Raw genomic sequence first — 26,601 nt, forward strand, 5'->3', positions numbered from 1 at the left:
GTTGGTCCTTGCCACTGTCTTCAGTTGCAGAGCCTGGATATTTACAATATTGACCTTACAATCCACCTTCCATCCTTGTCCAAGGATCTATCATATTTCTATATTGATTGGGAAATGGGCATTAGATAGTACTTTACCAACCCCCTCCAAAAGCACAAATGTTATTGCACAGATTCAGAGTAGGATGATTCTGCACTCAAAAGTAATCTCTATTGTATCTACAAGAGAAACTGTGTAAATATGTTTCCTCTAGAAAGCTCCACTCAATAGACCTAGAATTATTAAGGGTCTCACGTGCCAACGTTTTGAACTAAATAATAGTAAATAGCTGTCGCCACCAGATGAAGATGACCACCACCTCACTCACTGTTTAAATCCCTTGCTATGTGGACCGAGAGGAAAATATTGGGTGCTTGGCACATATGCGAATAGAACCTCTGCAAATGGAATGTGGTTATAGACTCTCATTCACTCTAGTGTATTTTTTGTTTTATAGAAAAAAAAGCCTAAACTGTCTCCAGCTAGAACGTCCTTTTTGTAGCGAAAGTGGAACTAAGGGCTACCAGTATGACCGTTACTAATAGATAATTTTTCAAAAATGGTCCATAATCAGGATATGATTAAGCAATGTTAGAGAGAGAGTGTATTTACATTTAGCTATTCAGTTTCACTGGAACTGGGTAACACTTCCCGGTACATTCTTATAGTGGGGGAGTTAACAGAAAGTGCATTTTAGGGCCGCCCTATCTCTCAGAACAGTAATGACATGGAGGATCTGCCAGGAATAGCTTGGGGTGCTCCTTACCTCAGGCTCTCCCTGGTAGATAGTATCTGATCAGCGCCGCTTGCTCTTGAAGCACGTTGGATGAGCTGTGTAGGACCAGGCCAGGCAGGACATTGTGCACGTGTAGATCCCACAAAACAGACTTAATAGCCACCAAAATAAAAACTGTCATTCAGCGGGTCTTCTAGTATAGACCTTGGGAGGTCAGTAGTTGGTGGTGGATGTTTAACCTAGCATCTGCTGATCTTTATTCTCCAGCTCTCATCCTGGATGGTAATACTGTTGGTCCTTCTGTACTGTGATCTAGCCCATTTGACTTAAACTAACTCGTAACTAGATTTTGTGCTGGGACTCCGTGTTTGCAAAAGCTTAATTTGTGCCCCCCTGCACATACGTACAAAGCATAAGTGCAGAGGCTTAATGTTTCTGTTCAGAACCCATGGTTAAGTGCCTGGGTCGCTGGATGCTGAGTCGGACGTTCTTTTCTGTGCCTCTTTCTTTCTCCAAATTCTACTTCCTGTGTCTTTTTTTCATCCCAGCATTTCTCCCTTTGCTAATGTTTCCTATATTTCTCTTCCTCCTTCTTTCTCTCTTTTCCACCTTTCTCTCTCTTTCTCGTAGATCAGTCCCCAAGAATGAGTGCTGGTGCCCACAACCACCGGCACAAATTAAGCACTGTTTGTAACGTGGTTAAGACCTCTCACACTTTGCTAATGAGGTTATTTCTTAGAAGTACATTGCTTTCAAGCTCAACCTAGATCTGGTCAGGGTCCGGGTTACTGTACCTTTCCGCATTAATGGCAGATTATTCCGCTATGGTCCCTAAACTCGCAAAGAAATAAACCGCACTCACTACGTTTTGCATCGAATATGCAGCGCCTCGTTGCAACGTTTTTCTCCACAACCCCCTCAGGAACTAAAACGATCCAGGTGGTTCTTTTTATACTATTTTCTGTTTGTGTTGCCTTTTTCCCGCAGAGTAAAAACCAGCCGCACCGCAGAGGGGAATACAATGTTTATAGCACTTTCCAGAGCCACGAGCCGGAATTTGATTACCTGAAGAGCCTTGAGATAGAGGAGAAAATCAATAAAATCCGATGGCTCCCCCAGCAGAACGCGGCCTACTTCCTCCTGTCTACTAATGGTAAGACCGGGCGACGATACTTGTATTGTGTGTGTGAAACGAGTGCTGAGAGAAGGGTTTGCTTGTTGAATCTGTTGCAGTTTATCCGTTACACCGCGTGATATGCTTATTGAGTTGTCTCTTGGCCTGTGCTTAATTTGTGCTTGTTGTTTCCGGTGCTGAGCACCGGCACTTATTTTTGAAGGCCGGAGCTTACTCCTCTGCCTCAAGCATTTGTTGAGAGCAAAAGTGTCTTTTATGGGGAAGACGGAGGAAGGGAAAAACGAAAAAGCGTCACAAAGGGAGAAAGTAGAAAGCTGCCAGAATGAATGGAGGGGACAGGGAGTGGCTTTATATGGATTGGAGAGGCCCGAGATGGCTTCAGGATTATGGCGCCTCAGTATTCCTTGTTCCACATTTAATTGCAGCAGCCTCGTGTTTAAGAGGAGGGCTTTGGGCACCGGCACCATTTTATTTTCAAATTAAGCACTGCTCTTGTCGTTTACTAGTAGCTGGCATCGCTGCAGATTTTAAGAAATGGCCTCATGGGGCCACAAAGATGGAATCAAACACCATTATTAAATCCTGTGTTTTTCATGCTTAAGACCATTAATGTGCTTGGTCCAGAAACTTACGACAAACAGGCTGATGATGCAGTGTCAGATGGTTCTGCGTGGCAAGTGGCTGCCCCGATCACCAACCCTCCCCCAAAAAAAAAACTTTCAGACCTGCGCTAGACATGTGACACTTGGCAGAGGTAATGGCGACCAGAAAAAAAACATTTGAAAGTCAAGAATTTAAGGGACACTAACTCCAGGGGCTCATAAAGTAGGAATTAAAATGGGAAAGTACCACAAGAAGGTCCCAGGGGAGAAAAGGGTTCCAAAGAGGAGGACGAAGAAGGTGGAAACTACAGAACAACTTAGAGGTCATGCCTGCAAACGATGATAAATCATCCCATGGACCCGGAAAGGTTTTAATAAAGCACCACTGAAGTTTCAGAGTAGCCACAGAGAGACCCTTATCAAAACCTTCCTGAAGAAACGGAATCATTGCAGAGGAAGGGGCAGTTAAAGGAGACAAAGACTGGGCCCTGCACCAAGCATCAGGGAAACCCCAATGATGCACATAAGCTTTGTTACAGGAACTCTGTCTAGAAGACTGGAGGGAACGGGAAACCTGCAAAGAAAGACCCTGCTTCAAAAGGCCCTACCTCTCAATCTCCAGACCGTGAGACGTAAACATGCCAGAGTCCGCAGAGGAAGGAGAGGAACAGACAGAGGGGAAGGTGTCAGAGGAAAACACCACTCTGGCCCCACCCCTAGGAGATGGATAAGAGGGAACCAAGGTCTCCGAGGCCAAAAAAGAAGGACCACTACCACCTCCGCCACCTCGCGGAGCAGGCGAGACAGAAACCGCTGCATCAGGGAAATTGAGGGAAAGGTGTAAAGAAGCCCCAGAGGCCAAGGACTGGTGAGGGCCTCAGTCCCCAACGTATCCCGAGTGAGGAACCGGGTGAAGAAGAGGGGAAGCTTGGCATTCAAGGGGGTAGCAAAGAGATCCACTGTTGGAACTCCCCAGCAACTGCAAATCTGGGAAAGCACCAAAGGAGCCAGAACAAACTCCAGGGAGTATGGAACACCTGACTGAGAAGATCCGCCTGATGATTCAGCATCCCCTGAATGTAAATGGCCCATGAACCGAGGAGATGGAACTCTGCCCAGGACAGGATGAGGCTGGCAAGGAGATTGAGGGAGGAGGAGGACCTGGTGCAGAAATGGCGATTGATGTAAGACATCACCACTCGGTTGTCCACCCTGACCACCACCAAGTGATCCCAGAGGCAAAGACCTGGAGGGCATTCCAGACCCCCCCGTAGCCCCCTCTAATTGGAATACATTGAAGCCTCCTCCATGGACCAGAGGACCTGACCAGAAGAAGATGCAGGAGAAAAAAGAGAGGACTTCCCCTGCTGCAAATTATAAGCATCCAACAGCTGTCGATCCATGTCCTGGAGTTGGGCGTCAGGAACCGGGGACCAGTGACGGCGAATCCCACCATCATGAACCCCGTTAGGTGGCAAGTCAGAAAAAAGCAGCACCCACACAAAGGGAAGAAGAACTCCTAAGGGTGCCCAGGCAGCCCGTCACAGCACCCAACGGAAGATGTTGAGGGCACAAAAAAAGAACCGGTAGTTCTGAGGGAGGGGAGGGGCTATATGCTCGTTGTTCTTCTTCCCTTTCATAGAAAGGAAAGAAGTAGCTTTCTAGACGTTATGAGGAGTTAATGGGCACTTAATTCGATTTGTTCAGAATGGGACAAGGAAGGACGATGAGGAGATAATGATAATTTACATTACTGGCATTAGAATTTCACATTTCTTCAATCTGTATGGTTTTGCAGTGCTTTTATTTCCTGAATGCCCTTTGTGGTATTATATTGCAGTTGCATTTATATAGTGCCCCACTACCCCTTACTAGGTGATCAAGCACATCTGAGGTAGGGTGACAAGACGCCCCGGATTTCCCCGGACAGTCCGGGTTTTTAGGGGACTGTCCCGGTGTCCCAACGCTTCTCTTAATTTTAAACAAATGTCCCGGTTATTCAGACAAAGGTCAAATCATTACATAAATGTCCTGGTTTTTGGGACAAAGGTCAGATTATCTACGGAAGCATAAATTAAAGGTATGCTCTCCTTTAACAGACACCTACAAAGTATCCAATAATTAAGTAATTTATCTGTTACTGTCAGGCAACACAGTCCCCTCTCTGCTCCCAGCAGAGAGACGGAGTGGGGGGCAGAGAGAGGTGGGTGGGGGACGGATTGGGGTTGCAGGGTGGAAGGTCAAGCCATAGCTAATTTTATATGTATAGTCTTGTACAGTGCTTAATTTGTAAATAAACACGTGCCGGTGCCCAAAGCCCTCTTCTTAAACATGAGGCTGCTGCATGTAAATGTGCGAGCACGGAATACTAAGGCGGCATAATCCTGAAGCCATCTCGGGCCTCTTCAATCCATATAAAGCCACTCCCTGTCCCTTCAGCTCACTCTAACAGCTTTCTGCTTTCTCCCTTCGTTTTTCTTTTCCTCCGTCTTTCCCATGTGTGTCTTTTGCTCTGAGCAAATGCTTGAGGCAGAAGACTAAGCGCCGGCCCTCAAAAATAAGTGCCGGTGCTCAGCACCGGAAACAACAACCACAAATTAAGCACTGGTCTTGTAAATGTGTGTGTGTGTATATATATATTTATATATATACACACACACACACACATGTATAGGCACACATTCACAAAGCTACGCAAAAAAACGAGACAGGCCAGATATAAAAGTGAGTGTAAAGTCGTTAGTCCTTCTTTTATGTCTAACCTGTCCCGGTTTTTGCTCCTCAAAATCTGGTCACCCTAAGCTGGTCCGTGGGATTGCTTGGGCGGAGGAGGGTGTGCTTGTCATGCTGCTCACGTGAGTAGTGCTCTGCTGTTTTCTTTTCCTCATTTGCCAAGATTTGAGTTGTCATTGAGCTCCGATAGCATAGAAGTGTCTCTCCAAAGCAGTGTTTGGTACTGGGTTTGATAATGGAGCACATAGGACGCATCTTATCCTTTCAGGGATCTGTCCAGTGCATTACGAGATACATTAGAGAAGGAAATGAACCGACCAGGTGGGCCCGGAACCTTTCTCTCCCTTCACATTCTTCTGCCCGGCACTCGTGTGTCACAGCAACGGCGGGGCTCGGAGGAGTAGGCGGCGTGCATTATTGAGATACAGCTCCCTCTCGGGCCCATCCCCCAGCTGAGACTGACAGCCCTTCCTTTTGGACCCCGCCCGGTCCCAGCACTGGGATGAGCAGCGCGTGAACAAATCCGTCAACTGTAACGTACAGCGCGAGCCCACATTTAATTCAGATACAGGGTCTGAGGATATATGGCGCTGTCTCCCATAATAAACGCGGCCAGGGGGGCGCCCTGGACTGCACATAATTACTTTTCGGAAGGGGGCATAATTCTTTCAGCTCCCCACGTGTTTTGTATGCCCACGTTCCACCATAGATCATCGCAGTAAAGTCCAAAGGAATATATATTTTCACGAACGCATTTAAATAAAGAAAATATAGAAATCGAATATAGATTCATTTCATAGCGTAATGTTCTGTTAATTGAGATTTTAAATAGTTTTTGATTACAGGGATATTATAACCCTATTTGAGATGGCCTCTAATGTGTCTGCCGAGAGACTGAATTACTCTTTTTAAATGTTCCATGTTATTACATTTCCTGAAAGCTTCGGAACGGGTGCATTTAATGAGGAGCAGGTTTGACAGTAAGCGATAGCCCGAGGAAGCATCATATGTACCGGGACGAAGAAACCCATCAAATACTTTTTAAATGCTTGGCAAACATAATGATGGAAAGTGATTGAAAACTGAGCGCGTGTGTTTAGCGTTACAAGTCATAGGGTGATGTGGGCTAGTCCACATCACTGATCTATCTCAACCCTTTTCACGATCATCACAGAAAGACATTTGAATTTAACCTTCAAAGCGGTGTACTATTAATTGGAATACATTTCTCTCAAAATATGCAAAGTATGTCTTAGTTTTATAACGTGTGACAGAGTGGACTGTCTTTCGGGTCTGTTTTCTTCAGTTCTACCATTTTATTTATTTTTTAGGTCCTGACTACAGGCAGCTTTTAGCTGTTGTTGTCGAAGACTTATTGTGTACTATACGATACGTATAGAGAGAGCTTTAGGTCAGCCAATTGCTTTCCATTGGTTGGCTTCCTTATCAGTCTCATTTGATTGCTTCTTATTTAATAGCTTTCTGTCTACTTGTTGCTTCTGTCTGTCCCGTAGAGTATAGCTTCCATCCCTTTGAGTGGGTGGCTTGTGTCCATCCTCTGCTTACATTTGGGGAACTACTGTTTAGGTCTCGCCTATATACTGTTTTACTATCATCATGTTTACCAAAAAATATCATGCAAAAATATTTACATATAGGGCTCTCAACCAACACTATTTCACCTGCTTAAATGTCATTCAAAAATACTCACTCCCACCACATCACAAAGTATAGGTTAACGGACCAGCCCAGTTCAGCTATAGTATAGCTCCACTTTCAGTGACTGTATTTTTTCCCTTTCACATGCATACCTACATCTAAGAAATAGTTCCCCAAGAAAAGAAATTTTTAGGCACTTGGACTGCCCAATGACTGATATCCCCTATGTTTAGTAGGGTGTCATCAGCTATATTTATTGTAGGTTGTGATGTTGACTCATCCCCATCCAACCATCTTTCGTTTAATTATCCTTTAAAATAATGAGCATAAGGCATTAGAGAAGCAAGAGTGTATGTATATGCAAATTTCTAAGTTGACCCACACACCCTCAGCTTTGTGATTTGGCATTTCAGCGAATAGTTTGTGACTGGAGAGGGACCTCTAGTAATGAATTGTGGAACTTCACAGGCTTTGCAGCCCTTACAATTCTCTCCAGTACACTTATATTGCAGTTACATGTGTTCATTTTGAAAAAAAAATTCAAGAGGCTAGAGTTGTCCTGGGATTGTCTTGCAGTTGCTGTTCTCCATTGGGGTGTACATCCTATTTCTTAAATAGAAAGGAAATGTTTATTGGTGGAAGTCAGTTCGTGACAACTTTGCAGAAGATAACATGTTTGTTTGAAGCACTTGCTTGAAAAAAAAAACTTGGATCTGGGCAGAAAGCTGTGCTCTATATATTTTATCTAGATGTCAGCAGTGTGTGGTTTTTGTATAACTCACTCTTCCAAAGTGTTACTATACACCCGGGAAGAGCTATGATGGCACTGTAGTCCTCTGTGAGTACTACTTTTGGTAGTGTAGTGCAACTGCAGTTTCTATTTCCATTGTACTCTTCTCTGGGGACCTCTGTTAGTAGTAGAGTGCAGTAAGTTGTCCATCTATATTACATTGTTCTCTTCTGTAAGGACCACTGTTTTTATATAGCGCAACTGCAGCGTTCCATCTCAATTACATTCTTCTACCAGGGCCTCTGTGGGTAGTGTAGCACAACTGCAGCTTTCTATCTCCATCTATTGTACTTTTCTGTGTAAATTTCTGTTGGGAGTAGAGTGCAACAAGTTTTTCAATCACATTGCACTCTTCTGTGAGAAACATATGTAGGTTGCATAGTGACACTTCAGCTTTCCAGCTCTTGTCTGCAACTGTGGAAAACGTGGACCTACATATAGGGCTGTACTGTATGCATTTGTTCTAGTTTGTTCTATAACTGTTTTTCTGTGCCCACGCATGTCATTTTTGCGTGGTGCTCATCTGGTTTCACATTCACACAGAATAAATACAGAGGATGTGTAGCTCTCTCTTCCAAAACCTTTGCATGAATAGTGCACGGGGCCAGATTTATTTTCTTTTTGGTCTGGCACTGCTATTCTTTCTATGGTTATTAATTGAAGATTGCAAATAACAGAATGCAAGGAAAAGGTTGAACTGGATGAACTAATATGTGTTCACTCAGTAAGAACTGTGACACTCCAAAGGTGCTGCCATGCTCTAAACTTATGCCCCCTCCTGGTATCCTTCAGCATTAATCTTTTATAAGAGGCTGTTTAGCACAGCGGACCTGAAGCAATTCATTGAATACAATATGGTTGTCAAAATGGTGCAAGCATCATTACATGCCAAACCTAGTACTGGTGGAAGCATTATTACACATAAAACCTAAAAACAAACAGATTCTCATTCTTTTATTATATTTATAGTGCAGTCAGTATTAGAGTATTGCCATATAAAAGACGTAGTTGAGCCCAGACATATTGGCTTTGGCAAATGCCTGGTTCTTTTTCTTTCAGCGCTTGCTGATAATGCATGTGCTTTCTTGCTCTCCTCCTTTTGTGCTGCTACCCTTTCAAATCCTCACCCACTGTGCTCTTCAGTTTGCTTTCCCCGATCCCATCATTTCATAGATAGATAGATAGATAGATAGATAGATAGATAATGTGTAACAAATTACACTTTCTTGTTCCTTGTGTGCAGGCATCTTGAAATGTTCATGTCATAAGAAAGTCTCATGCAGTGATTATTGTAATTTCTTATCATGAGATAACCAAATATGACCTTGAAATAACTGTTCCTTGGTAGGTGATTGTGCCTCGTATCCATAGAAGTTTCTGCACTGCAGATCAGGAACTGTTTCAGGTGTGCAAGCAATGAAAATGGCAAACCCTCTCCAGCCCTACATATTGAAGCTGAGCACCCCTTCAGTGGAAGTCACCCTCTTCCTTCCACTGCAGCGTCTGTCAAAGACTGACCGGTCGATATGTGGATCTGGTGCTCTGGAAGGCTTGTAAGACTGTTTCAGTCAGTCACACTCCAACATGCCCAATGTGACTGGCTCATCCAAAATCTCTTTAGGCCTGAGAGCTTTCCCACCCTCCTCATAAATAATATGCAATATTAACTTTGATAACTTACTTAAAACTTTGAACAGTGTTAGGCTTGTCCATCAGAAACACTCATTGGGACTGCCTCACAGAATCAGCCATTTCCTATTCACCTGTGATGATGTTCGTGGTGCGGACAGAAGTAGTGATGGCATTCATCGTGGTGCAGTATGGAGATTGTGAAGGGTCTCTCACTGAAATTAGATCCTGTTGACCCCAGGCTGCGCATGCAATGCATATGGTCAAGTTATTTCATTGACTTGTAATTCCATAAGGCTATTTCTCAAATGTTGCACCAGATGTAGATGCATGTGTACACCTGTTGTTCCTCTGACTGTGTAGAGCCTTGATCCTCTCTTTATTGAGAGCATTTAGTGTTGCAATTTAAATATCAAGTGATGATAACAATGATGAGCTTGGAGCTAGCACTTCATTGCCCTCTGAGACTAAATCTCGCCATTGCACCAGATTGAATGTTATTGCTTTGTGCTTTGCAGACAAAACAGTGAAGCTCTGGAAGGTCAGCGAGAGAGATAAGCGGCCGGAAGGCTACAACCTCAAAGATGAAGAAGGCAGACTCCGAGATCCTTGCACCATTAAAAGTCTGCGGGTAAGAGTGGTGTACTGAAGAAGGCTTCTCATCAACAGATATGACATTGTACTTGCTATTTTGCATCCATTATGTACATATTCTCACTTGCATGATGATGGAGTTCCCATTAACTTTCACTTCAATGTGTTCCTTTTGTGACCAGAGTGCATGTCCTGGTTTAGGGAACATGGGATGTGCTGGGTGCGGGACACCTGTCCCCAAAGTTAGTTATGGGTGGTGGGACGAGGGTAGGGGCTGTGTCAGAGAGACACCATATCCAAAGGATAATTGTGGGTATTAGAATGGTGCAGAAAACTACCTGTCTCCACAGTTGTGTTTGATTGGTTGGGGGACATAAACTGTGCTTGCAGGGCCACCTTTTTCGGAAGTACTTTGTGAGTGGTGGCAGTAGGAGCTGGGGCTGTGCCACGTGGCCACATGGCCATTAAGCTTATTCTGGCTGGCGAGGGGATAGTGGGGCTATGTCAGGACCCATCTGCCCAGAGGTGGAATGGGGCTAGTGGAGTGGAGCTGCGGGCCTGTGGGGTAAATGGACACTTTCAAGTAAATGGCACATCACGCCAGACGAGACTCAAAGCTCAAGGCCGATGGCAGCAGTGTACTTACTTTATTTCTACTGCGAGCGATTTTCTTTAAAAATGACTACAACATTGCTAATGAAAATTAGCTGAAAAACAATGGAAAAACTGCACATGAATTAAAAAATGGCAGAAGCAAAAAAAGTTTTAAATAAAACTTGTGAAGCAAATGCTAACCAACGTTAATAGTGTGTGGGTGTGCGGGCATGTGTGCGCACACGCTGCGGCTGAAAGATTCGGAATTAGTGAACGGCTTGCTAAATGGGGACTTTGGAAGTGCGCTGAAATGCACATGAACACAAGCACAGCCGGCAACAAACCTTCGCCTCTGTTACGGTATGCAGGTAAATTAACTTAGGCGCTCATTCACAGTTCTGACTAATAATCTGTTGGCACAGTTTTTGCATTGTTTTGTGCTTCGCGCTCACTAGAAATATCAGAAAATACAGTTCACTCCCGAGCTTCACCTTTGCAATTTCCTTCAACTACTAACTGGACGAAATTGTGTGTCGAAACCAGTGCTTAATTTGTGCTTGTTGTTTCCGGTGCTGAGCACCGGCACTTACTTTTGAGGGCCGGCGCTTAGTCTTCAGCCTCAAGCATTTGCTGCGAGCAAAAGACACGTTTAGGAAAGACGGAGGAAGAGAAAAACGAAAAAGCGTCACAATGAGAGAAAGCAGAAAGCTGCAGGTGTGAGCTGAAGGGGCATGGAGTGGCTTTAAATAGGTTGAAAAGGTCCGAGATGGCTTCGGGATTATGCTGCCTTAGTATTCTGTGTTCACACATTTAATTGCAGCAGCCGCCTGTTAAGAAGAGGGCTTTGGGCACCGGCACCTTTATATTTACAAATTAAGCACTGGTCAAAACTGTGTGATGGCGCTCATGATGTGTCAAAACGTATTCAAAAACATTTTTATTCTTCCCACTTAATGACGCAAACGTCATAGCCAAACACAAAATAAGGCTAACACCATGCGCGAGCGGTATTTCTACTTGGGTGTTTTTGCACCTCTTTTCATGACCCAACATGACCCTTTAGGCCCATATTTATACTTTTTGTGCGCTGCATTTGCGTCACTTTTTGACACAAAAGCGGCGCAAACTTACAAAATACAACTGTATTTTGTAAGTTAGTGCCGCTTTTGCATCTAAAAATGACGCAAATGCGGCGCACAAAAAGTATAAATATGGGCCTTAGTATCTTTAAAGTTTGCTACGAAGATCTCAGTAAACAGCAGCGGCTCCTCCGTTGAGCCTCGGCCCCTGCCCGCATGCACACATGAAAAATAAAATGATAATACAAATATTTTATTATCATTTTATTTTTCTTCACGAGACAAGTGTTAGGGATGGGGCCATGACATTGACAGCACTGAATGAGGAGTGTTGGGCACTGCTGGCAGTGTCCATGTCGGTTTCGCCTGCCGTCTTAGGACGGCCAAACCAACATGCGCACTGAGTTCTCTCCAACCCGAGTTGCGTCGCCAGGTAGAGAACAGCAGGCACAGGCTCCCAATTCCCCTGGGAGCACCAAATCAGCCCGCTCACACCAATCACTGCACTTCTCTCATGCTGGGTAATCAGCCCGCTCACACCAATCGCTGTACTTCTATCATGCTGGGTTATAATATTACCCAATCAGCATCTTGATTATCGTTAAGTTACACAACAGTAACATCGGTTGTGTAGAGCCCTACAAAATGGCAAGAAATACAGTAAAAGCACTTTATAGTGATAAGGTACTCACAATTTCAACTAATGACCTACAGACAACCAGCATACATGCAAGTTCCCAATATCTAGATGTGTATATATAGTTCTTGTTCATGATACACCCTTCAGTGTCCACTGTCCTGCTAGTCTTATCCTCTGGTATAGACAATTAGTAGAAGCCATGCCTCAGTGGGAGCTGCACAAGCCTTAATGCCTGCTCAGTTCTGGGACAGATGATGTTGCACACTTGACTATATGTACCAGCTGAGGTCCAGCCAGCCATCTGCTGCATGGAACCCAATGTACCAACAGTGGACTTCTCCATATTGCAGGACGAAAGAAGAAAACTCATGTCGAATGGTCATCCCTTCAAAACTATAGTCACACTTTTCAGTGTGCAAATGTGGCACCACGTTGCTTCAATCAGGTTATCAAACAGAAAAAAAAAACAAGCATTGTCAAAGCCAAAAGGTCTCGCCTATATAAGATCTACTGGCTTTGCCAATGTCTTTTAGTCATGTTGTACAGCAGTGTGGCTGCTGTTCATCATGGCTTAAAGTTAGTAGTGTGGCGTAGAAGAGAGTAGAGTAGAGTGGTGTGGAGTGAAGTGGTTAGAGTAGAGTGGCGTGGAGTGGTTTAAAGGGGATTAGAGTGGTGTAGAGTGACATAGAGTGAAGTAGAGTGATATAGAGTGGAGCAGCATGGGGTGGCATAAAATACACTGGAGGATTGGGGAGTAGAGTGACGTGGGGTGGAGTGGCATAAAGTGGCATGGAGTAGAGTGGCATATAGAGGCATTGAGTGTGGTAGAGTGGCATAGAGAGTGGTGAGGAGTGAGTACAATAGAGTGGTGTAGAGCAGCGTTGCGTATAGTGGTATGACTTCTGGTATGTACTTCTCTCATGCTGGGTTATAATATTACCCAGCATGAGAGAAGTGCAGCGATTGGTGAGAGTGGGCTGATTACCCAGCATGGGAGAAGTGCAGCGATTGGTGTGAGTGGGCTGATTTGGTGATCCCAGGGGGACTGTGAGCCTGTGCCTGCTGTTCTCTACCCGGCAACACAGCTCTGGTTGGAGAGAACTCAATGCGCATGTTGATTGGCGTAGAGGAGTCTAGGAACCTGTGCACTGGCTGCAGAGGAGCACCAAGGCAGCGTGGAAGTGACTGGCAGGTAAGGGCTTTTAATTTTTTTTAATTGTTTTTGCCCACGCACTGCCCCACCACTTTTTTTTGTTTTTTTTACATGCCAGCCGCTATTGTCAATAAAACCTGCAAGTCACAGATTCAAACCCCACACATCCAACCATTACTTCTATTATCAGCATCTTGATTATCGTTAAGTTACACAACAGTAACATCAGTTGTGTAGAGCCCTACAAAATGGCAAGAAATACAGTAAAATCACTTTATAGTGATAAGGTACTCACAATTCCAACTAAAGACCTACATACAACCAGCATACATGCAAATTCTCAATATCTAGATATGTATATATAGTTCTTGTTCAGGATACACCCTTCAGTGTCCACTGTCCTGCTAGTTTTATCCTCTGGTATAGACAATTAGAAGAAGCCATGCCTCAGTGGGAGCTGCACAAGCCTTAATGCCTGCTCAGTTCTGGGACAGATGATGTTGCACACTTGACTATATGTATCAGCTGAGGTCCAGCCAGCCATCTGCTGCATGGAACCCAATGGTCAAACAATGGACTCCTCCATAATGCAGGACAAAAGAAGAAAACTCATGTGGAATAGTCATCCCTTCAAAACTATAGTCACACTTTTCAGTGTGCAAATGTGGCACCACGTTGCTACAATCAGGTTATTAAACAAACAAAAAAACAAGCATTGTCAAAGCCAATAGGTCTCGCCAATATAAGAGCTACTGGATTTGCCAATGTCTTTTAGCCATGTTGTACAGCAGTGTGGCTGCTATTCATCATGGCTAGAAGTTAGTGGTGTGGCGTAGAAGAGAGTAGAGTAGAGTGGTGTGGAGTGAAGTGGTTAGAGTAGAGTGGCATGGAGTGGTTTAAAGTGGATTAGGGTGAGGAAGAGTGGTTTAGAGTGACATAGAGTGAAGTAGAGTGATATAGAGTGGAGCAGCAATGAGTGGCATAGAATACACTGGAGTATTGTGGAGTAGAGTGACGAGGGGTTGAGTGGCATGGAGTAGAGTGGCATAAAGAGGCATAGAGTGTGGTAGAGTGGCATAGAGTGAGTGGTGAGGAGTGAGTACAATAGAATGGTGAGAGCAGCTTTGAGTATAGTGGTATGACAGAGAGTAGCATAGAGTGGAGTGGGGTAGAGTGGAGTAGCGTGAAGTGGTGTAGATTGAAATCAGGTGGCATACAGTGCAGTGAACTGGCATTGTATGGAGTGACATGAAGTAGATTGGCATAGTGCAGGGTGGAGTGGCATGGAATGGAGTGTCATAGAGTAGTACAGGTGTGGGTGTAAGTAGCTAATACTTCAATAGAGACAGCAGATAGGGTGAAATCAACAAAAATAAGCCGTATGCCAGTGTTAAAAATAGAAAAGCACTTTGCAGTTCCAGGAATAATACCAAAAACACTTTAAAAAATACAGTGTTGCAAAAAGACGAAGAAAAGCATATGTTCTTGGTCCATGCTCAAGGGAGGAGCTAACACGAAATGAAAAGAAGTCTACAGGAGTTAAGCTATAAAACAATTTGTAAATGAGAGTGATAACGAAAAACAACCATTTTTATGCTGTGGGCAGGTTGTAAGCCCACTGAATAGCAAACAATACATCTCACAGCACGTTCTATGAGCTGTGTAGGTGAAGGCTAAAAAAGGCTAGACCACCCATACTCAAATATGTGCCATCTATACCAGTGCTACAGGAAGGGCTCAAACATAACAGCCTTTTTCGAAATGTGTTTTGAGATAAAGAGAGAACTCAGTGAGAGGCTGAAGGGAACATGAAGAGAATCAGAAATATAATAGAGAACTAGGGAACATGAAGAAAATCAGATCCATAATAGAGAACTGCATGCTGTGTTTCAATATCTCTTAGAGAAAACCACACGAGTTTATGGCCTTTTGGAATAATATTGCATACAAATATATAGGCAAGAAAACGGATCTTCTCACAAACCAATAGCCTCATAAAAGCATTTTAACAGGAAAGGCATCTGCCGCTGAATGATAAATGTGATACCTTTACAGCAGTAGAAGACCAAGCCTATGGCAAGGCAGTAGTCTGATACAGTAATACAAAAGAGAAGCATCGTTTCGTAGAGTGATTGTCTCATATATTATTCTACAGAAGACAAATCTCATTGCAGGACGATATTTCCAACAGGCGGAAAATGTTATTTGGGAACAATAGTCCTACAGAAGTATTCCAACCGGAATCACATTTAACAGTAGGTAGATATAAGCACCAAGGGAAGAAATTCAATTATTGCAGAACAATAGTCTAACACTGCAATCGCAGATGCATCTTTTTGCGGAATGCTAGTCTGATACTTTTACTGAACCAGAAGACAAATCTTATTATAACACAATAGGCCGATATGGTGGGAGACACAACTTATTGTTGGACGAAAATCTGACATGAGCACTAAAGGGGGAAATTGAATTATTGCAGAAAAATATTTAAATGCTACGATAGGACATACATGTTTTTATGGAATGACAGTGTGATACATTGAACTCCTGAGAAGACTAACTCTACTACAAGATCATAGGCCTATACAACTATTATTATTGTGCATTGATTATCCATTGGAAGCATCTATTGGCGGGAACAAAATAAGATACATTTACAGTGACTGACGAGTCGACAGTAACTACTAAACAATGGGCTAAGACTTTTCACTAAACAGTAGAAGCTGCTTCGTGACTTGATCCTGGTGCCTGGAAATGTCCTCCTGCCTTGTCTCCTTCTCGTCGGATATCTTCGCCGTTTTTCAAACCTTCCTTTAACTGCCATAAAATGAGCTTCAGCTTCTTAGGCCTGTGAAGGTCGCCGCAGGGGCCTGAGCTGCTGGATTACGATTTCAGATCAGGCATTTTATCACTGTCAGTCAAACCTCCGCGACCCAAGGCAGATTTTCCATGAAAAGTAAATTTATACCCTGGGACTTGATTCATTTTGAGACACTGACATTCATCTTGCTGACCCTGGGAAAATCCATGGGAGAAGCTGGCTATAAATAGGCCTTCCAGACAGCGGGGCTGGCTGCTGCTCCCCTTCTAGTTAGAATTACAAGTGGGCGTAACAAAAACATGGCCATTCTGTGGGTTCCTTCGAAACTTGTGGGACGCCACTGTCATTTCATTTTAATCTCTCTCCTTCTGAGCCCAGCATTCCGCACCATCTAAGATGTAATAGCTTTGTTGCTAACCTTGGAGCCTGATGGCATTTAAATGGGACCAGTGGCAGTAATTGGATTTATGAACTGTTGCGACAGGATTAAATGGAAGCGGGAGTATATCCACAATGTACAGCTTTCAGTGCGAGACGAAAGGTAAGGTCTGTGAAGTAGGGTCTACCCAAAAAACACAGGTTGCATATGAAGAACATACCTTCAAACAGAAACAAAGACAAAAATTCACTTGAATGAATAGTGGTGCTACCGCTGGACCACGGTTTTACTAATTTAGATGCAACTTTTCTGTGAAGACTGGAAAAAATGGAAAAATCACGTAATGCAAGTTTTAAAAAGCTCACTATGTTAAAGCTGCTTAAAGTATTTTTGCTTCTTTAGTAGAGCCAGTGAAAACATGAATTTAGAGTAATTGACACAATTTCAATACAGGTACCTGAGCCTGGCCGACAAAGATTGCAAAAATCAAACAGATTGACATTTTTCATATGAATACATAGCAGCCCTGCCCATAGGTAGCAGCACATATCAATCACAGATGAAGCAAAATAATACATTTAAGAAAGTAAAACATGTATGGTTCATACTTTAAAATCATCACAAACGCCATCATGCTACAGTCTGATGTTCATCATACAAAAGTACTATTTAAAACACGTTTTAAAAAATGTGTTAATGTTTTATTTGGGCATCCAGTGCGTGCTAGGGTTTTTATGTGATTTTTGTCCTCCGTCGCAACCCAGGATATGGTTCCACTACAGGACACCTTAGTGCATTTCACAGCAATGTATGCATTATTGGAGAATTATAAACACTGAAATTAAATGGCACTGTGCTGGCAAAGAGTGACTTGGTGAGGACCAGTCCACATCGTCCTTTGCTATATATATATATATATATCACCACATCCAAGGAGAATATTGATGGTTCCCCCAAAAAAGATATATATATAAATTCGATGAATTGGTTTAGGAATTAGCTTTGTCTAGTTGTTACAGGTATATTAAGATGACAACCAACTTGGGTGCACTATCTTCAAGAAAAGCCCTTTACCTCAATATGCCGCCCCCATGGTAATACAAACTTTTCACAGTAGCTTGTATTTTTTAATTTGTCGTAGCCATGCATTGGGAATCAGCCGGTATTATAAAGTTTATTTGTTGATCTTACCATTGAAGACCACTGTCAGGAGTGTGGCACAATAGGACAGCGCTTGCAATTGTGAAATTAGCCTAAATGGCTTTCTTAAAATTCTGTATTGTGTGCAGAGATTACTGTTGTACTGTTTTTAATTTTAGTATCCCACTTACTATCTGAGCATATTTATCAGATTTCACTCTTTCCCCTTGCACAAGTAGGCCAAAGACACATAAATGTGCCACAGCTCCTATTGGTTAGTTTTGGTCTAACTTGGCAGGAAGGTGGTACCTCCTCACAACACCTCTATCCCTAGATGTGGCAAAATAAGAGTCGACCTGCTCAGCTAGAGTTAGATTCTGTTAACCTCGGTGAGAGAAGCACTCCCACGCTTTAAAGCACACAGGAGCTCTGGATCGCATTATGCCATCATTGATGTAGCATGTCCTGCAATCGCGTATTAATACATTACATTGTGCTGTATGATCAGTCCCACAGAAAGTCCCTTGTGCTGTATGTCATGCCTTTAGATTACAGCATTGTGCTGGGATAGGGCGAACTGGTACAATCTGTGCATCTGCCAGCCAACAATTTAATGACATGAAACTCAAACATCAAGTATGCAGCGATCTGGTTTGTACCTTAGGACTACTCTACCGAAAATATCACGAAACTAACACAGTAGTTGGGTTGAAATGAATCACAGCACAGCAGGCTTCTCTTTACTCCTGTAATTTAAGGAGAGAGGATAATGTGGGTCACAGCTTATATTAAAGTTAATTCATGGATCTAACCCATTTAAGAGACGTTTCAGAATGTGTACTAACACTTGAATGCGTTTTGAACAATCTTCCCCCCCCCCCCACAAAAAAAAATCATGCAATAGGACTACTCATGCACTATTTATCCGTATCCCACCCCTTGCCATTCTGTCTGTCCAGTTGTGCACAGCAACCTTCATTTCTGCGCCCCTCCTAGATGAAGATCTGGCATCCAAATGAAATTGGCTCTTACTGCTGCTAGCCTCCAGATAGCTGCTGATGTTACCAGGTGGCTGTTTTCTGCCTCCATCAATGTTAGACTCTGAAAAGAAATGGCTAGCCACTACCTAGACCCTTTTCCCACCACAGTGAAATTAACTTCTTCAGGACCGACACACGTCTATTATATCAATATTTACAAGAAGGCCCATGTTTGTAGCAATTGTAAAAAAATAAAAATCTTGAGTGTGAAAATACAATACTCACTGATCCCGTATTCATACTCTGCACTTGATTCTATATGGCATGTAATCCAAGAAGATACAAACATGTAGTCCAAAAACCCACGAGGGAAAAGGACAAGGCAAAAATTCCACTAGCCCAACAGGGTGAGACTTACAAGAGATGAACGACCTGTCTAAACGATAGCAGCACATTATACACTCTTTGTTCTGACTTCAGTAACCTGCCTGCTAGATGCCTGTAATCCATCCAAGGGATGTATTCATGCCAACCATACTATTCCATTGAAAGTGCCATCTACTCAAACTCAGGCTTTGTTCTATGTGATGGCCTTTACCATCGGTTCCAACCCAGTCCCTGTGCCAATCATAGTCATCCCAATGTTCACTCCTGGGCCAACCATGGAGCTCTCTTATGGCTTTACTCTGTAAGATTTTCATATACATTATCCAATGCAAGGTTGATTGGTCAGACATAATACTTGTAGCACATCGAGCAATGCCTGATGATATTTTTAAATGCCTAGTGCCTCAGGGTCTGTGTCAGTCCTAAAAGAATAGTTACTGTACTGCCAGTGCCAAAACTACTCTTTCCCACTCACCACTGAGAGGATAAATAGCCATGAAGATCCACCCTTCGGTATCGGCAGTCCTGCTCTCTGTACAATCTCAACCCAGGTTTGCATTAGTAACATTGACCTTCAGAACCCACTGCTTGCCAGTCCTTGTGTACTCTGTCTTGAAATGAGGGAACCTGGGACCCATTCTATCCTCCACCCAGCAGCTCACAAACTTTGACCCTGCCTTAGTGCCAGTTCCTCTAGGCTGCAGCCTTAGTTTTGTTAGGAGCCATCTCAAGGTTCACACCATTTGAAGATCATCATTTTCTCTAAGAAGATAAATGGAACCTTTCCAGGCCTCTGCCATGAAGCTACCCAAAAAGGTGGCCCAAGTATATTACCCCAATAATTTGAGTGTTCCGTAATGATCCTATTTTGTATTAGGTCACAAAACAAATAAAGAAAAAATTTATTTGTTCTACTGAGAAGGGTGTGAGGAAAGCATAAAATGAACTCCTTTGGATAGACTCTTTACTGGAGCGCCAAAGGGAGGATACTCAAATACCATCTGTACAGCTCCTAGACTTCCCTTCATTGTTGTGTCCCGAATAACACAGAAACACTTGTCATGGAAGGAAGCAAATAGGAAAAAGTCTGTAACCTGATTCAAAGACTACTGCTTTCCCAAAATTACGAAAGAACGATAGTGCGGTGATGAGCCCTCCCAAGGCTTTGATTTGTCTTCTGAAATGTATCGATGGTAGTTCAGAAAGCTGGTGCTGTTTACCTCTGCAGTGTCCACTTCTGCCCCTGTACCCGTCCATAGTCACCTCGTAGGTGTCCAGAGTTTGGAGCACGAGGAACCTAAGTGTCTCTTTATTTATTTGTTATTTAAGAGCCCAAAACTAGAGAGTTGTTATTCCAACTTCCACACCAGCTGCAATTTCTTCAGTGTATTTATCTCCAAATCAGGCACGTTGTCAGTAATCACTTATAAACTCATCCTTCTCATCTTGTGAAGAACCCTCAACTTTAAACACATGGTTTCTCTGGGGAAGTCTGTTCGGAATTACATTGGTAAACTAATGTCCCCACCTGGACTAAAATCTGGCATGCCTGGCAGAAGTCCCTACAGGATCTTGGATCCACAAAAACATTAGTGGAGCAAAGATCCCCCTCACATCTCCAACTTATGTCCTGAATAACATATGATCCTATATTTTGCCTTGATGGCCTGAAGGTCTCGCAGTGTTTCTTTGCTTCCCTTCTAATTCCAAACTCAAAGAACTATATGGACATCCCTCCTTACTGTAACATTTTAAGTGGCAAGCCGGGGTTGGAAACACCAAATGAATCCTCCACGTGTTCTTAGCTATTTTGTCTTTACTCTGAGGGGAGCATCTGTCTTCCCCTTCCACTGAAGTGCCCTTCTACAAATAAAAAAGCATGATTGAAAAAAACCAATACAAAGTAATGATCCCGACCACAATATCCAATGGACTCCATGGAATAAAACCACGACCAACTCATCGATTGCAAATGTTAAAATCCCTTGCCATGAAAACCCTGAGATGCTAGGTCATGGGACAATCCAGTCATAAATTTCTATTACAATCGGGTCCAGGCTTTCCTCTCTGCACTTCTGTCCTAAACATGTTTTACCACAATCTATTGCTAATCTCAGAAGAATAAATGGACCCATTGGCGTCAGTTTGTGAGCATCCATTCAGGGACATCTTAAGGATTTTGGGGGCCCTGGGCTAAATGTTTTATGGGGGCCCCTATGTCAGAACAGCTATGAATTTATGACAAATTTCAGCTCTTCCATGTCCTCTTTGGCCCAGTCACTGACAGTAAACAAGTCCAAATTTTAAACATGTTTACATCTAATATTCAGGGATAGTGGCCTGTGTTTTTTTATATTTTAACACAGCAGCAGCTCCCTCATATTACTGCAAATTATCTCTGACACCCTGCCAATTCTCATATTTGAGACCCTATTTTTATCTAAAATTAACGTTTTTATGGATGGTGCATGAAACATAAATACAACATTTCTCTGCAAAATGGTAGCAATATACTCCCACACACAACCCACATGTATTTCAGGCAACGTGTTTAAGAATTATTCAAGATCATCAGGGCAAGACTCTGCAGAACAGAGTTGGCTCCATCTGGAAGGGTTTTGCCCTTAGCCAGAGCTCGCTTTGCCTATGCCTTAAAACGTCTCTGCTCCCGTTGGTCTTCTTGATTCTGATGTTTTTCTTCTTTTTGTATGCCTTCTTTTCTTCTTCTTTCCTCTGTTACACATCCAAACTTGGTACGTGCCACACCCAAAAGACCTGTTAGATGCTTACGAACGTGACGATAACAGGGAGCTGGCCCATTCACCATAAGCACGGTGTCTGTTTGTGGCAGCATGTCAATGCCAGGTGGCCATCTTGTAAAGGTTAGTTGTGCTGCAATGCAGCCGGTCATGTGCAGTTCCCCTCCCACATAAAGGGGCTCATTCTGAGCCCGGCGGGGGGCGGGAGCCGCCCGCCTGGAGGGAGCCGCCAAATGGCCGCTCCGCGGTCGAAAGACCGCGGAGGCCATTCTGGCTTTCCCGCTGGGCTGGCGGGCGACCGCCAGAGGGCCGCCCGCCAGCCCAGCGGGAAACCCCTCCCCACGAGGAAGCCGGCTCCGAATGGAGCCGGCGGAGTGGGTATGTGCGACGGGTGCAGTGGCACCCGTCGCGTATTTCAGTGTCTGCACAGCAGACACTGAAATACAAAGTGGGGCCCTCCTACGGGGGCCCCTGCAGTGCCCATGCCATTGGCATGGGCACTGCAGGGGCCCCACGACACCCCTCACCGCCATCCTGTTCCTGGCGGTCGGAGCCGCCAGGAACAGGATGGCGGTGAGGGGGTCGGAATCCCCCATGGCGGCGCAGCAAGCTGCGCCGCCATGGGGGATTCCCAGGGCAGCGGAAAACCGGCGGGAGACCGCCGGTTTTCCTTGTCTGACCGCGGCCAAACCACCGCGGTCAGAATGCACTGCGGGGCACCGCCAGCCTGTTGGCGGTGCTCCCGCATCCCCGGCCGCCGGGGTCTGAATGACCCCCAAATTGTCTGCACTCTATAGCCAGCACCTCAGTGGTGGTATAAAAGTCCTTCAGTGCCCAGATCTAAGTCATTGGCTGTGGTCCATTGGGAGCTTCCTGTTTATTTCACTGCCAAAACATGGAATGCTGAAGCTACATTAAAGTGAATTCAAGCTGAAAAAGAATAGAAAACACTTGTTTCAACAAAAAGAAACACATGATCTCTCAATAATTGTGTTTTTCTAAGCAGGTAGTGGTAGCTGCTGGATGATGTGGGTCAAACTTCCATGTTAGTCAAGAAGACCCACTGTTCTCCATCCATATTCGATGGTACACATGAAGTGGGTGGCCCAGCATTTTTTTTGCTAAAAAAGAGATTGGCTGCCCAGTGAAAATATTAGAATGCCCCGACGATCGTAGTAGGCTCTATTTTTCTGTATGATGAGTAATTATTTACGTTTTTCAACAAAAAAAAAAGGTACTTTCATTGGACAAACCATTTTTCTAGTTAATGTTTGTCTGATCAATAGTGGTAAACTCCAAAACCCATGCCTTTGGTGGGTTGGGCAAGAACCATGTTTTATGTCTTCGGTTGACCCTGTACAGTGCATTCTATTCTGGTACATTTTGTCATGTTTTATTTGAAGTGCCACAAGTCTACAAAAAAAATTATATAATGTAACCCTGAATAAAGAAACCCCTAGGCACTTTGGGAGCACTTATTGAGAGGCTGAACTGACTGAACATTATGTGAAAAACAGATCCATTCCGTTTGGCTTCTGTTCATATAAGGGCACACTGGCAGAGAGAGAATATGTTATTCGACACCAATCTTCAGTTTGACCAGTTACAAAAGATGGGAAGCAAACCTATGTTTTTTGTTTAAAATGTCAACCACTTATTCTCGAGACAGCATTTCCTTAGCTTCAACCCCTTGTTTATTCAATAGAAGCCTTGAATTGACAGTCAGTGTCCCCATTGACGTTATGCCACATAGTCCTCCAAGCACTGCTCAATCTGAGGCCTGCTAGTGACTTGCGCGATACGGATTGTCAGAACAAAAAGAAGTTAGTTCCAGCAGACTCCATGTGATCACAAGTCATGGCGGTGATGGACGCATGGCTAGGCTCACATTTAATTAAAAAAGAAATTAGGCCTTCCCAGGTCAGTGCCCTTATCAGGCTAAACCACTGAATTGTTACAAAGCCCACCTTAAGTTGACTGAGCTGGAAGGGTATCTGGGGGCACTGATCTGCAATTCACCCTAATGCCGCTGATTGAATTTTGCACAGTGTCAACCATGCTGACCGCACACTATTACCCCATGGATAAGGCACGCCCGACGGTACCGCTCAAGGTTGTGTTTGACAAAGATACGCACATTATAAGGAAGACGATGCTCCAAAAGAAGCTGAGCATATAAATCACAAGCTTAATTTTAAAAGATAAATGGCCCTAGTTGGGTAGCCGCGCGGAACCTTATTAGAAAGTCTTCAGTCCCCCCTTTAAAGCTAGATCCCGTCCATTACCGAGGCGGAGACAAATGGAAGCCTCTGTCATGCAGGCTGACACAGACGAATATCCAACCCCTCCGGATCTGAGTAATTTGTTCGCTGGCATTTCCAAAGAGCCTTAGTCGGACTGGCAACAGCTAATCTGACAAGGTTTAGGTGCAATCTAGCGAGGCAGTTTCTGCAAGCAAAAACAGACATGCACAAAATCCTTTGTTATAGCGTCCACTGGAACTTGAGATTTTTGCTTAGTGCCTACCCATTTCTTTAGTGACTGTCTCTAAAGTCATACATCTGTTATTCTGATTCGTGCACAGGAAATACAATATTGGCGTTTATTTCTAGACAAGATACCTCGGTTGGCCGAGCGTTTATTTAAGAGACCTCTGTCTAGCCTAAAGGACACTGATTTAAATCCCGGCTCGGTCGGTTCAGACTGTCTGAGATCACACAAGTGAGTGTCATTGAACTGGATAAGGTCAACACAAAGTATTACCACCAATAAACCTGTTAGCATGTAACACATGTAGTTGTGTTAAAATATAATGGGGTCCTACCATAATGGGTATCTAAAAAAGATTATTTGATATGGACGAGCCCATTTCCTATCTTTATCTCTCCCTGTGTAGTAATATTGTTTGCATTATGTTGAAATGAGAACAAAACTCTAGATAACATAGTAGTTTTTGACACAATTTTGATCATACGTTTAATTATAGTCATAGTTTATTGAAAAATGTATAATTACAGACATAATGTATATTTAAAATGATGTCGAACTTAGAATATAAAGGTGGCGCATCTGTCTTATTAAATAATAATTAAATTACATCATTCAGTAGAAAGATTGCTCCTTCCACCTGACATCATACAGTGTTGAGCGTGATGTGAACAAGCTGCCTCGACAAAGTTGTGAGAGGCAGCTGCCATGAGATTACATTGCATCTATGTTACGCACCTCCGCAGCACAGAGTTTTACATTCTAAGGATCTGCTGCCTCCTGCTTGGCATAGGGGCATTCCTGTCCCTCTTCATCATAATGTGACAACCAGCTATCCCTCAAGAAGAGGTTTACCAAGAGTCGCATCATAGCCGGGCATGTGCTTGCGCACAACAACCACCGCACTGTACTGAACTGCACAAGTATGACATTGGTGAATTCAAGAAGCTTGCGATGTTCATGATGTCAGGTCCCTCAAGTATATATTCTCACTCTTTGCCCACACATACCTGCCTCTCTGGCCACAGCCCTCCTCCTTCAAACTGCAAGTGGTGCTTGATGTAAATTCCAAAGCAGCACCTACTTTTTCAGTCAAAGTCTTTCAGACATTTTAGTGACATTTGCAAAGCTTCCCAGGAAATGCATTCTCCCTATTGCTTGTCATTGGCTTTGTGGTTTGTAACTCACATTTGCTTGCTTTTTATTTGCTGGTTTTATTTATTTTAGGCTGTCCAGCTTGAGTTCGTCCCTTGCATGGATCATATCTTTTTGATGTGTCTTTCTGAGTGCTCTCTTTCTGTAAAAAAAACCTTTAAATCTTGTTCATATCTTGTCACTTTTTCTGTGCTTTCAAAAACAGAGGTTACATGTTAAGTTCTGTCTTCTAAGGGAGCATGGTGTTTACTCTTCTTTCTCTGACTTCAAAGTGAGAGGGTTTATGTGGCAATCTTGCTGTGAAAGAAAGGTTTTTTTTGTAGCACAACAAAGTTTAAATATCTGTATATGAACTTTGCAGATATTTAAGAATACATCAAAATTGGGAAAGCACAAATAAAGCACATTTTTTGTAATTCTGAAGAGTGGTGGAAACAAATATTTTAATATCAATGCTCTAGGTGATGACATTTCAACACTATATGGGTTGTGCACTCTATACTTTTATTAGTAAAGCTGTATGTCAGTGCAAATTTAATATGGATTTCAATTGAAAATGAGTTGTTGGTAATGACAGTGTGCTACCACACATGTATATTTCACTTTACGCCACTGCACTCTACCCTGCACCAGTCTACATCACTGCACTCTACTCTGCACCACTGCACTCTGCACCACTGCACTCTATGCCATTTCACTCTATGCCTCACTACTGTGCACCACTCTACTTTATGCCAATGCACTCTACGCCACTCTGCACGATTGCACACTACACCACTCAAGTCAAGGCTACTCCACTTCATTCTGCACCCCTCCACTCTCTGCCACTCTATCCTATGCCACTCCATGCCACTCTACTTTGCAACACTGCACTCTGTGCCACTGCATTCTACACCAATGCACTCTACTCTGTGCTACTCCAATCTATGCTACTGCACTCTACGGCAGTCCACTCTAAACTACTCTAATCTACTCTGCACCACTGCATTCTACACTACTCCATTCTACGTCACTTCAGTCTACTCTGAAACAATCACTCTAAGCTATTCCATTCTATGCCGCTCCACTCTATGCCTCTCTCCTCTACACCATTGTATTCTATGCCACACT

General features: G+C 43.5%; 1 protein-coding gene across 2 annotated transcripts in view; it reads left to right on the forward strand.

Moving 5' to 3' along the window:
• The window catches only part of PPP2R2B (protein phosphatase 2 regulatory subunit Bbeta), a 280,594-nt gene that overhangs the window by 183,682 nt on the left and 70,311 nt on the right, over window positions 1–26,601 (forward strand). For both annotated transcript variants that reach the window (XM_069244673.1, XM_069244674.1), the window contains exons 3-4: window positions 1,763–1,928; window positions 9,842–9,954. In XM_069244673.1, coding sequence (XP_069100774.1) covers window positions 1,763–1,928; window positions 9,842–9,954 — 279 coding nt within the window. The remainder of the gene's footprint in view (window positions 1–1,762; window positions 1,929–9,841; window positions 9,955–26,601) is intronic.

Source organism: Pleurodeles waltl, chromosome 7, assembly GCF_031143425.1.
Source record: "Pleurodeles waltl isolate 20211129_DDA chromosome 7, aPleWal1.hap1.20221129, whole genome shotgun sequence".
NCBI classification, from domain to species: Eukaryota; Metazoa; Chordata; class Amphibia; order Caudata; family Salamandridae; genus Pleurodeles; species Pleurodeles waltl.